This window comes from Chiloscyllium plagiosum, chromosome 37, assembly GCF_004010195.1.
Source record: "Chiloscyllium plagiosum isolate BGI_BamShark_2017 chromosome 37, ASM401019v2, whole genome shotgun sequence".
Lineage (NCBI taxonomy): Eukaryota > Metazoa > Chordata > Chondrichthyes > Orectolobiformes > Hemiscylliidae > Chiloscyllium > Chiloscyllium plagiosum.
This window is the reverse complement of record NC_057746.1, coordinates 34,876,286-34,888,820: the sequence shown is the minus strand read 5'-3', so window position 1 is coordinate 34,888,820 and position 12,535 is coordinate 34,876,286. Positions and strand designations below refer to the sequence as shown.

At 56.3% G+C, this 12,535-nt stretch overlaps 1 protein-coding gene across 1 annotated transcript in view; it reads left to right on the top strand.

Moving 5' to 3' along the window:
* The window catches only part of LOC122541574 (glutamate receptor ionotropic, kainate 5-like), a 31,588-nt gene extending 26,808 nt beyond the window's left edge, over positions 1-4,780 (top strand). Inside the window, exon 4 of the mRNA XM_043678406.1 lies at positions 4,661-4,780. Within this exon, the coding sequence (XP_043534341.1) occupies positions 4,661-4,780 (120 nt within the window). The remainder of the gene's footprint in view (positions 1-4,660) is intronic.
* Positions 4,781-12,535: the final 7,755 nt, after the last annotated feature.

The following is a 12,535-nucleotide window of genomic DNA, read 5'->3' as shown; positions in this document are numbered from 1 at the left end:
GTTGTTTGCGGGAGCGTGTTGTTTGGGGGTGTGATTTTTCAGGGAGCGTGTTTTTTGGGGAGCATGTTGTTTGAGGGCAGGTGTTAATCGCGAGTATGCGACTCAGAGACCGTGTTAATCCCGGGGTGAGCTAACCGTGGAGTACATTATTCCACCCCTGCAATGTGACCCAATTTTACAGAACACTGAACGTCACATTCCTGCAGTAAATTGCTCCCTCCCTCCCTCCTCAAACCAGAAAGAGAGAGGACCTGGTGGAAAATACGTTTGTGGTCAAAAACAGCTGGTCCTCAGCATTGTGCAGTAAAGATGGCAGTGCCTCTGGCAAAGAAGTATGTGCGTGACATGTGAAACGTGGGCACTCTGGATCCACGAGTCATTCAGGATTGCCCCACGTGTCTGAAGCAGCCAGAGGGTTGCAGTCCTTAAACAACACATAGCAGATTGAGAGCAGCGACTCTCCTCAGTGGGCACCATCCAAGCAGGAGAGAGGTTGGCTGAAGGAGACATACCTGAGTGTGGTCCGAGGACGTACAACAGTACGGCACAGAAATGGGCCCTTCAGCCCATGGATGTGCGCTGACCATGACTCCCACAATCCCTTCTGCCTGCCCAAGGTCCGTATCTCGGCATTCTTTGCACGGTCACTCCACGTCATGAGAGCCAAGTGTAGAGATGGCAGGGGCAATGGGTTACCGTTCATCGAAAGCAAAAAAGGAGACAGCGGGTCCAGAAAACCCAGCAATTCTTGGAACTATCTCACGGGTCTGAAATTTTCGTGCCTATTTATTGAGCAACCTGACTGAGTCGAGGCTGGGTGACCCAAAGGTAAAGCACAGTAGCATGGTGTCAGAGGTGACGCTGGGGCCGATGAGAAAGGTTGTAGTCGTGGGTGGCTGAATAGCTTGAGGGATAGTCGAGATTGTGTGTCCGATATGCTGCGTCGCCTCCCGGATGCAAGGATTCGGGAGATAACGGAAAAGCTGGCTAAACATCTGGATAAGAAGGATCAACAAGTAGTGTTATGGTTCATGTGGGAAACAACAATGTAGAGAAATAGGAAATCCGTGCAGGAGTTGGCCATTCAGGATGATCATGGCTGACCATGCAATCTCAGAATCCCATTCCTGCCCTCTCCCCTCGATCCCTTTGGTCACAAGGCTACACCCACCTCCCTGTTAAATCTACCTCACCAACCGACCCCACTGGCTTCCTGTGGGAGAAAGTTCCACAGGGTCACAACTCTCTGGGTGAAGAAATTCTTCCCCATCTCAGCCCTGAATGGCTTCCCCTTTCTTCTTTGACTGCGATCCCTAATTCCGGACTTCCCCCAACATTGGGAACACCGTTCCTGTGTCCGGCCTGTTCAGTCCCACTGGGATTTTATCTGTTTCTATGACATTCCTCCCCCTCTGTTCTAAATCCCAGCGAGTACAAGCCCAGTCGATCCGGTTTTCCTCATATGTCAGTCCTGCCATCCCGGGAATCAGTCTGGTGACCCGTCGCTGGACTCCCTCAACAGCGAGAATGCCCTTCCCCCGGCTAGGAGATCAAAACAGTACACGATACTCAAGGTGTACCCCGCCAAGGCCCTGTATCACTGCAGCAACATAGGAAGGGGATAGTGTGGAGGGTCAGTCGGAGGAGTTAGAGAGAACACAGGACTTCCACATCGTCATCTCAGAAATGCTCCCTGTCACCTTTTTTTACAAATTCGTTCATGGGATACATGAGTCTCTGGCGAGGCCAGCGTTTATTGCCCGGGAGCAGTAGAGAGTCAACCACATTGCAGTGGGTCAGGAGTCATATGGAGGCCAGACCAGATAAGGATGGAATTTTCCCCCAAGGATATTAGAGAACCGGGTGGGTTTTTTCCCCAATGTCATCATTCGACATTTTTAGTGGATGCAAATCCCACCAGCTGCCATGTCAGGATTTGAACCCAGCTCCCCAGATCATTAGCTGAGTCTCACAGTAATACCACTAAGGTCACCATCTATCACACAGGCAAAGGCAGATCAGAAAGGTCAAAGCATGGTTTGAGGGATGGTGTGCAAGGGAGGGGTTTCAATTTTTGGGACAGTGGGATCACTTTTATGAAAGGAGAAAGTGCTGAGAGTTTTGAATTCGAATTAGCTTTGTTGCCACGTGGACTGCATCCAGTGAAAGGTTCACGCATTGCCACGTACGCCACCATTTTGGGTATGAAGGTCCCTGGGTACAGCTTTTCCAATTGCAGTTCTTCAAAAAAATCGAGAAGTGAAAGAGTCTAACATTGCAGATTTAGGAATAAATTGTAAAATGGAGAGACAAACAAAAAAGGACAAAACAACTGTTTTCCAACCCAGTCCATGTTGGCACCTAGCCTCCAGGCAGCGCCAGGCCTCACCTCCAGACAGTGCCAGGCCTCACTCCAGACAGTGCCAGGCCTCACCTCCAGACTGTGCCAGGCCTCACCTTCAGACAGTGCCAGGCGTCACCTCCAGACCGTGCCAGGCCTCACCTCCAGACCGTGCCAGGCCTCACCGTCAGACAGTGCCAGGCCTCACCTCCATACCATGCCAGGCCTCACCTCCAGACCGTGCCAGGCCTCACCTTCAGACAGTGCCAGGTCTCACCTCCAGACCGTGCCAGGCCTCACCACCAGACCGTGGCAGGCCTCACCTCCAGACACCACCAGGCCTTACCTCCAGACAGCGCCAGTCCTCACCTCCAGACACTGCCAGGCCTCACCTCCAGACAGTGCCGGGCCTCACCTCCAGACAGCACCAGGCCTCACCTCCAGACACCGCCAGGCCTCACCTCCAGACAGCACCAGGCCTCACCTCCAGATACCACCAGGCCTCACCTCCAGACAATGCCAGGCCTCAGCTCCAGACTGTGCCAGCCTCACCTCTAGACACCACCAGGCCTCACCTTCAGACGCCACCAGGTCTCACCTCCAGACCGTGCCAGGCCTCACCTCCAGACATCACCAGGCCTCATCTCCAGACCGTGCCAGATTTCACCTCCAGACAGTGCCAGGCCTTACCTCCAGACAACACTAGACCTTACCTCCAGCCCACGCCAGACCTTACCTCCAGCCCACGCCAGGCCTTACCTCAGGGTTCACAATGCTGGGAGATCGCTTTGGGATCACCTCGAGACTGTAAATCCATGCTGAGACCATGCCAGGCCCAGAAATGACCTGAAGACCGCTTCAGTGGGCTGCTGGGAGGTCGCAATGCCGAGCCAGGAGGCTGCCACGCTGGGTTGAGAAGACTCCCCACTGCGCTGGCAGACTGCCCACTGGCCTTAGTAATCAACACGCTGGGCTAAGGGGTCGCCTCACCGAGTCCATCCTGAGGCCGGGAGGTCAGACGCCGGGAGTTCTGAGGCCTGCAGGTCGAGAGTTGGAGGACTGGAGGTCGGAGGCCAGGACATCGGAAACTGGGATGTCGGTGGTCAGGAGTTTTGAGACCAGGAGATCGGAGGCCGAGGAAAGAGAGACGGAGGAAAGAAAGACAAAAGAGGAATAAAAAAGAGACAGTGAGAAAGAAAAATAATGGATGGAGTGGCCATCATGGATCCAGGGTTTAACCGGAGCAGAAATGGAACTAATCACCTGGCTGAGAGAGTCAATATTGTAGTGGGGGCTGGATTGGAATTTGTGAGGCAGGGGGTTGTGTGTTGTCTGATGGTTTTAGAAATACCAGCAAGGGAGAAAACAAAAGAAGGTGGGGAATAAGATAAAATAAGTGAGGGAAGGCCAGAGTCTTGACAGTGGACAAAGAAACGTGTGCAGTCGCACTGCCTGGAACCAGGTCTGACCAGCCAGGAACATGTGCTAGATCTGGCCCGAGGAAATCAGACAGGCCAAGTGGACAGTGTCCGAGTCGGGGAGTATTTGGGAAATAGTGATCATAACACACCGTTAAGTTAGAAAAGGACAAAAGGTCAATCAAGGACTAAGATCCCAATCCGGAAAAGGTCTAAAAGTTGAATTGGAGCAGGGTGATCGGGAATGCATTCTGATGGATGGGAAATGGGAGATTTTTAAAAGAGAACTTACGAGGGTGCAGGTTAGCTACATCCCCAGAAGAAATAAAGACAGGGTATGCAAAGCTAGAGCACTCGGGATGACGAAGATTATTGATGAGAAAATCAGAAAGTAAAAGGTGGCCCATGGCGCATCCCGGAATAAGAATAATAACGCCAGGAATCAGGAAGAATATCTCAAATGCAAGACATGAGCTAAGGCTTGGGACCTGTCCTTGCCGACTATAATCCCAAACGACACTCTCCCACTCGCCTGCACTTGGCCCATATTGCTCCAAACCCATCTTTTCACGTTCTTATTTCGTTGCCTATTAAACCTTTTAGCTGTACCACATCCACCACTTCATTCCACACACAAACCACTGTCAATGGAAAAGGTTTGCCCCTCACGTCCGAAATCTCTCCCCTCTCACCTCAAAAATATGCCCCCTCGTTTTGAACACCCCCACCCGAGGGCAAAGACGTTTGTCATTCACCTTATCTCTACCCCTCACGACTTTATGAACCTCGGTCAGGTCACCCCTCAATCTCCTACATACACCAGCGGAAAAGGTCCGAGCCCATGCAGTCTATTTTGAGAACTGAAACCCATCCTGTTAAACCTTTTCTGAACTCTCTCCAGTTTAATAATATTCTTCCCATAACAGGGCAACCGGATCTGGACACAGTCAATCCAGAACAAGGTATTGAAACTCTGGAGAGAGAGGGCAAAGGAGATTTACTGGAATGGGGCCAGGAATGAGGGATTTTCGATCCAAGGAAAGATGAGAGAGAGTGGGCTTATTGTCCTTGCAATAAAGGAGATTACCTCGTGACCTTATTGGGCTGTTCAAAATGATGAACGTTCTTGGCAGGGCAAAGTATTCTGTTCACAGTTGTTGTTATGTCATTAACTCGGGGTCGCAATTTCACGATTGTCAGCAAAGGTGAGATGAGGAGAAACATTCTTCCATCAGAGTGTTGTGGGATTTGGAATGCGCTGCCAGGAATGAGGGAAGGCAGGAGGGTCCAAAAGAGCCCTGCATCTGTATGTGAAAGGGATGAATTGAGAGCGATGTGTAGATACGGCTGGAGAATGGGACGGACTGGGTGGCTCTTTCAGGAGCCGTTAACAGTTTTGATGGGTTAAATGGCCTCTTGTCCTGGAAAGTTCAATAATTCTACTTGTCAAGTTGGTTGTCTGGGGAGTGTGTTAACTGGGGGATGTGTCAACTGGAGATGGTGTTAACTGGGGAATGAGTGAATTGGGGAGTGTGTGAATTGGGGGGTGTGATATCTGGGGAATGTGTTAACTGTGAGCAGGGGAGTGTGTGAACTGGGGAGTGTGTGAGCTGGGGAGTGTGTTTCTGTTTGTGGGTGTGTGTATATGAGGAGGCACCCAGCAGCGACAGGGTTAACGGTGGTCTGAGACAGTCAGGGTGAAGCAGGGGAGAGAGGCACCCAGCAGCGACAGGGTTAACGGTGGTCTGAGACAGTCAGGGTGAAGCAGGGGAGAGAGGCACCCAGCAGCGACAGGGTTAACGGTGGTCTGAGACAGTCAGGGTGAAGCAGGGGAGAGAGGCACCCAGCAGCGACAGGGTTAACGGTGGTCTGAGACAGTCAGGGTGAAGCAGGGGAGAGAGGCACCCAGCAGCGACAGGGTTAACGGTGGTCTGAGACAGTCAGGGTGAAGCAGGGGAGAGAGGCACCCAGCAGCGACAGGGTTAACGGTGGTCTGAGACAGTCAGGGTGAAGCAGGGGAGAGAGGCACCCAGCAGCGACAGGGTTAACGGTGGTCTGAGACAGTCAGGGTGAAGCAGGGGAGAGAGGCACCCAGCAGCGACAGGGTTAACGGTGGTCTGAGACAGTCAGGGTGAAGCAGGGGAGAGAGGCACCCAGCAGCGACAGGGTTAACGGTGGTCTGAGACAGTCAGGGTGAAGCAGGGGAGAGAGGCACCCAGCAGCGACAGGGTTAACGGTGGTCTGAGACAGTCAGGGTGAAGCAGGGGAGAGAGGCACCCAGCAGCGACAGGGTTAACGGTGGTCTGAGACAGTCAGGGTGAAGCAGGGGAGAGAGGCACCCAGCAGCGACAGGGTTAACGGTGGTCTGAGACAGTCAGGGTGAAGCAGGGGAGAGAGGCACCCAGCAGCGACAGGGTTAACGGTGGTCTGAGACAGTCAGGGTGAAGCAGGGGAGAGAGGCACCCAGCAGCGACAGGGTTAACGGTGGTCTGAGACAGTCAGGGTGAAGCAGGGGAGAGAGGCACCCAGCAGCGACAGGGTTAACGGTGGTCTGAGACAGTCAGGGTGAAGCAGGGGAGAGAGGCACCCAGCAGCGACAGGGTTAACGGTGGTCTGAGACAGTCAGGGTGAAGCAGGGGAGAGAGGCACCCAGCAGCGACAGGGTTAACGGTGGTCTGAGACAGTCAGGGTGAAGCAGGGGAGAGAGGCACCCAGCAGCGACAGGGTTAACGGTGGTCTGAGACAGTCAGGGTGAAGCAGGGGAGAGAGGCACCCAGCAGCGACAGGGTTAACGGTGGTCTGAGACAGTCAGGGTGAAGCAGGGGAGAGAGGCACCCAGCAGCGACAGGGTTAACGGTGGTCTGAGACAGTCAGGGTGAAGCAGGGGAGAGAGGCACCCAGCAGCGACAGGGTTAACGGTGGTCTGAGACAGTCAGGGTGAAGCAGGGGAGAGAGGCACCCAGCAGCGACAGGGTTAACGGTGGTCTGAGACAGTCAGGGTGAAGCAGGGGAGAGAGGCACCCAGCAGCGACAGGGTTAACGGTGGTCTGAGACAGTCAGGGTGAAGCAGGGGAGAGAGGCACCCAGCAGCGACAGGGTTAACGGTGGTCTGAGACAGTCAGGGTGAAGCAGGGGAGAGAGGCACCCAGCAGCGACAGGGTTAACGGTGGTCTGAGACAGTCAGGGTGAAGCAGGGGAGAGAGGCACCCAGCAGCGACAGGGTTAACGGTGGTCTGAGACAGTCAGGGTGAAGCAGGGGAGAGAGGCACCCAGCAGCGACAGGGTTAACGGTGGTCTGAGACAGTCAGGGTGAAGCAGGGGAGAGAGGCACCCAGCAGCGACAGGGTTAACGGTGGTCTGAGACAGTCAGGGTGAAGCAGGGGAGAGAGGCACCCAGCAGCGACAGGGTTAACGGTGGTCTGAGACAGTCAGGGTGAAGCAGGGGAGAGAGGCACCCAGCAGCGACAGGGTTAACGGTGGTCTGAGACAGTCAGGGTGAAGCAGGGGAGAGAGGCACCCAGCAGCGACAGGGTTAACGGTGGTCTGAGACAGTCAGGGTGAAGCAGGGGAGAGAGGCACCCAGCAGCGACAGGGTTAACGGTGGTCTGAGACAGTCAGGGTGAAGCAGGGGAGAGAGGCACCCAGCAGCGACAGGGTTAACGGTGGTCTGAGACAGTCAGGGTGAAGCAGGGGAGAGAGGCACCCAGCAGCGACAGGGTTAACGGTGGTCTGAGACAGTCAGGGTGAAGCAGGGGAGAGAGGCACCCAGCAGCGACAGGGTTAACGGTGGTCTGAGACAGTCAGGGTGAAGCAGGGGAGAGAGGCACCCAGCAGCGACAGGGTTAACGGTGGTCTGAGACAGTCAGGGTGAAGCAGGGGAGAGAGGCACCCAGCAGCGACAGGGTTAACGGTGGTCTGAGACAGTCAGGGTGAAGCAGGGGAGAGAGGCACCCAGCAGCGACAGGGTTAACGGTGGTCTGAGACAGTCAGGGTGAAGCAGGGGAGAGAGGCACCCAGCAGCGACAGGGTTAACGGTGGTCTGAGACAGTCAGGGTGAAGCAGGGGAGAGAGGCACCCAGCAGCGACAGGGTTAACGGTGGTCTGAGACAGTCAGGGTGAAGCAGGGGAGAGAGGCACCCAGCAGCGACAGGGTTAACGGTGGTCTGAGACAGTCAGGGTGAAGCAGGGGAGAGAGGCACCCAGCAGCGACAGGGTTAACGGTGGTCTGAGACAGTCAGGGTGAAGCAGGGGAGAGAGGCACCCAGCAGCGACAGGGTTAACGGTGGTCTGAGACAGTCAGGGTGAAGCAGGGGAGAGAGGCACCCAGCAGCGACAGGGTTAACGGTGGTCTGAGACAGTCAGGGTGAAGCAGGGGAGAGAGGCACCCAGCAGCGACAGGGTTAACGGTGGTCTGAGACAGTCAGGGTGAAGCAGGGGAGAGAGGCACCCAGCAGCGACAGGGTTAACGGTGGTCTGAGACAGTCAGGGTGAAGCAGGGGAGAGAGGCACCCAGCAGCGACAGGGTTAACGGTGGTCTGAGACAGTCAGGGTGAAGCAGGGGAGAGAGGCACCCAGCAGCGACAGGGTTAACGGTGGTCTGAGACAGTCAGGGTGAAGCAGGGGAGAGAGGCACCCAGCAGCGACAGGGTTAACGGTGGTCTGAGACAGTCAGGGTGAAGCAGGGGAGAGAGGCACCCAGCAGCGACAGGGTTAACGGTGGTCTGAGACAGTCAGGGTGAAGCAGGGGAGAGAGGCACCCAGCAGCGACAGGGTTAACGGTGGTCTGAGACAGTCAGGGTGAAGCAGGGGAGAGAGGCACCCAGCAGCGACAGGGTTAACGGTGGTCTGAGACAGTCAGGGTGAAGCAGGGGAGAGAGGCACCCAGCAGCGACAGGGTTAACGGTGGTCTGAGACAGTCAGGGTGAAGCAGGGGAGAGAGGCACCCAGCAGCGACAGGGTTAACGGTGGTCTGAGACAGTCAGGGTGAAGCAGGGGAGAGAGGCACCCAGCAGCGACAGGGTTAACGGTGGTCTGAGACAGTCAGGGTGAAGCAGGGGAGAGAGGCACCCAGCAGCGACAGGGTTAACGGTGGTCTGAGACAGTCAGGGTGAAGCAGGGGAGAGAGGCACCCAGCAGCGACAGGGTTAACGGTGGTCTGAGACAGTCAGGGTGAAGCAGGGGAGAGAGGCACCCAGCAGCGACAGGGTTAACGGTGGTCTGAGACAGTCAGGGTGAAGCAGGGGAGAGAGGCACCCAGCAGCGACAGGGTTAACGGTGGTCTGAGACAGTCAGGGTGAAGCAGGGGAGAGAGGCACCCAGCAGCGACAGGGTTAACGGTGGTCTGAGACAGTCAGGGTGAAGCAGGGGAGAGAGGCACCCAGCAGCGACAGGGTTAACGGTGGTCTGAGACAGTCAGGGTGAAGCAGGGGAGAGAGGCACCCAGCAGCGACAGGGTTAACGGTGGTCTGAGACAGTCAGGGTGAAGCAGGGGAGAGAGGCACCCAGCAGCGACAGGGTTAACGGTGGTCTGAGACAGTCAGGGTGAAGCAGGGGAGAGAGGCACCCAGCAGCGACAGGGTTAACGGTGGTCTGAGACAGTCAGGGTGAAGCAGGGGAGAGAGGCACCCAGCAGCGACAGGGTTAACGGTGGTCTGAGACAGTCAGGGTGAAGCAGGGGAGAGAGGCACCCAGCAGCGACAGGGTTAACGGTGGTCTGAGACAGTCAGGGTGAAGCAGGGGAGAGAGGCACCCAGCAGCGACAGGGTTAACGGTGGTCTGAGACAGTCAGGGTGAAGCAGGGGAGAGAGGCACCCAGCAGCGACAGGGTTAACGGTGGTCTGAGACAGTCAGGGTGAAGCAGGGGAGAGAGGCACCCAGCAGCGACAGGGTTAACGGTGGTCTGAGACAGTCAGGGTGAAGCAGGGGAGAGAGGCACCCAGCAGCGACAGGGTTAACGGTGGTCTGAGACAGTCAGGGTGAAGCAGGGGAGAGAGGCACCCAGCAGCGACAGGGTTAACGGTGGTCTGAGACAGTCAGGGTGAAGCAGGGGAGAGAGGCACCCAGCAGCGACAGGGTTAACGGTGGTCTGAGACAGTCAGGGTGAAGCAGGGGAGAGAGGCACCCAGCAGCGACAGGGTTAACGGTGGTCTGAGACAGTCAGGGTGAAGCAGGGGAGAGAGGCACCCAGCAGCGACAGGGTTAACGGTGGTCTGAGACAGTCAGGGTGAAGCAGGGGAGAGAGGCACCCAGCAGCGACAGGGTTAACGGTGGTCTGAGACAGTCAGGGTGAAGCAGGGGAGAGAGGCACCCAGCAGCGACAGGGTTAACGGTGGTCTGAGACAGTCAGGGTGAAGCAGGGGAGAGAGGCACCCAGCAGCGACAGGGTTAACGGTGGTCTGAGACAGTCAGGGTGAAGCAGGGGAGAGAGGCACCCAGCAGCGACAGGGTTAACGGTGGTCTGAGACAGTCAGGGTGAAGCAGGGGAGAGAGGCACCCAGCAGCGACAGGGTTAACGGTGGTCTGAGACAGTCAGGGTGAAGCAGGGGAGAGAGGCACCCAGCAGCGACAGGGTTAACGGTGGTCTGAGACAGTCAGGGTGAAGCAGGGGAGAGAGGCACCCAGCAGCGACAGGGTTAACGGTGGTCTGAGACAGTCAGGGTGAAGCAGGGGAGAGAGGCACCCAGCAGCGACAGGGTTAACGGTGGTCTGAGACAGTCAGGGTGAAGCAGGGGAGAGAGGCACCCAGCAGCGACAGGGTTAACGGTGGTCTGAGACAGTCAGGGTGAAGCAGGGGAGAGAGGCACCCAGCAGCGACAGGGTTAACGGTGGTCTGAGACAGTCAGGGTGAAGCAGGGGAGAGAGGCACCCAGCAGCGACAGGGTTAACGGTGGTCTGAGACAGTCAGGGTGAAGCAGGGGAGAGAGGCACCCAGCAGCGACAGGGTTAACGGTGGTCTGAGACAGTCAGGGTGAAGCAGGGGAGAGAGGCACCCAGCAGCGACAGGGTTAACGGTGGTCTGAGACAGTCAGGGTGAAGCAGGGGAGAGAGGCACCCAGCAGCGACAGGGTTAACGGTGGTCTGAGACAGTCAGGGTGAAGCAGGGGAGAGAGGCACCCAGCAGCGACAGGGTTAACGGTGGTCTGAGACAGTCAGGGTGAAGCAGGGGAGAGAGGCACCCAGCAGCGACAGGGTTAACGGTGGTCTGAGACAGTCAGGGTGAAGCAGGGGAGAGAGGCACCCAGCAGCGACAGGGTTAACGGTGGTCTGAGACAGTCAGGGTGAAGCAGGGGAGAGAGGCACCCAGCAGCGACAGGGTTAACGGTGGTCTGAGACAGTCAGGGTGAAGCAGGGGAGAGAGGCACCCAGCAGCGACAGGGTTAACGGTGGTCTGAGACAGTCAGGGTGAAGCAGGGGAGAGAGGCACCCAGCAGCGACAGGGTTAACGGTGGTCTGAGACAGTCAGGGTGAAGCAGGGGAGAGAGGCACCCAGCAGCGACAGGGTTAACGGTGGTCTGAGACAGTCAGGGTGAAGCAGGGGAGAGAGGCACCCAGCAGCGACAGGGTTAACGGTGGTCTGAGACAGTCAGGGTGAAGCAGGGGAGAGAGGCACCCAGCAGCGACAGGGTTAACGGTGGTCTGAGACAGTCAGGGTGAAGCAGGGGAGAGAGGCACCCAGCAGCGACAGGATTAACGGTGGTCTGAGACAGTAAGGGTGAAGCAGGGGAGAGAGGCACCCAGCAGCGACAGGATTAACGGTGGTCTGAGACAGTAAGGGTGAAGCAGGGGAGAGAGGCACCCAGCAGCGACAGGGTTAACGGTGGTCTGAGACAGTCAGGGTGAAGCAGGGGAGAGAGGCACCCAGCAGCGACAGGGTTAACGGTGGTCTGAGACAGTCAGGGTGAAGCAGGGGAGAGAGGCACCCAGCAGCGACAGGGTTAACGGTGGTCTGAGACAGTCAGGGTGAAGCAGGGTGTAGAGGCACCCAGCAGCGACAGGGTTAACGGTGGTCTGAGACAGTCAGGGTGAAGCAGGGGAGAGAGGCACCCAGCAGCGACAGGGTTAACGGTGGTCTGAGACAGTCAGGGTGAAGCAGGGGAGACAGGCACCCAGCAGCGACAGGGTTAACGGTGGTCTGAGACAGTCAGGGCGAAGCAGGGGAGAGAGGCACTGCACAGCTGCAGCATGGTCGTTTGACATGTGTGTGTTTTCGAGTGTGTCTCTGCGGGACGCATTCACAGTTCACCATCCTGGCTGAAAATACACACAGTGATTAATTGATGGGAATCCATTGGCAAGGAATGGCACAAAAGGCCAATTGTTCAGGGGTCAGCACAGATCTGATGGGCTCAGTGGCATCCTCATACGCTATGACTGTTCTGTGCTTCTGTACGTGTGTCAGAGAGTCGATCGATATCGCTTCATAAAGTCAGTGAGTGTCTGTTTGTGTATGTGTACATGCAAGCGTGTGTGTGTGTCTATGTGTACACGCACGTGTCTGCATGTGAGTGTGCACAAATATGTCCATGTGTGTACGTGCGGCACTTATGTCTGTGTATGTACATGCGTGCATGTGTGTGTGTGTGTAAGTACGTGTGCACGTGTGTCTGCGTGCACTTATGTCTGTGTGTATACATGGGCACGTGTGTCTGTGTAAGTACGTGTGCATGTGTGTCTGCGTGCATATGTATTTCTGTGTATGTACATGTAAGTACGTGTGCACGTGTGTCTGCGTGCACTTATGTCTGTGAGTGTACATGGGCGCATGTGTGTCTGTGTA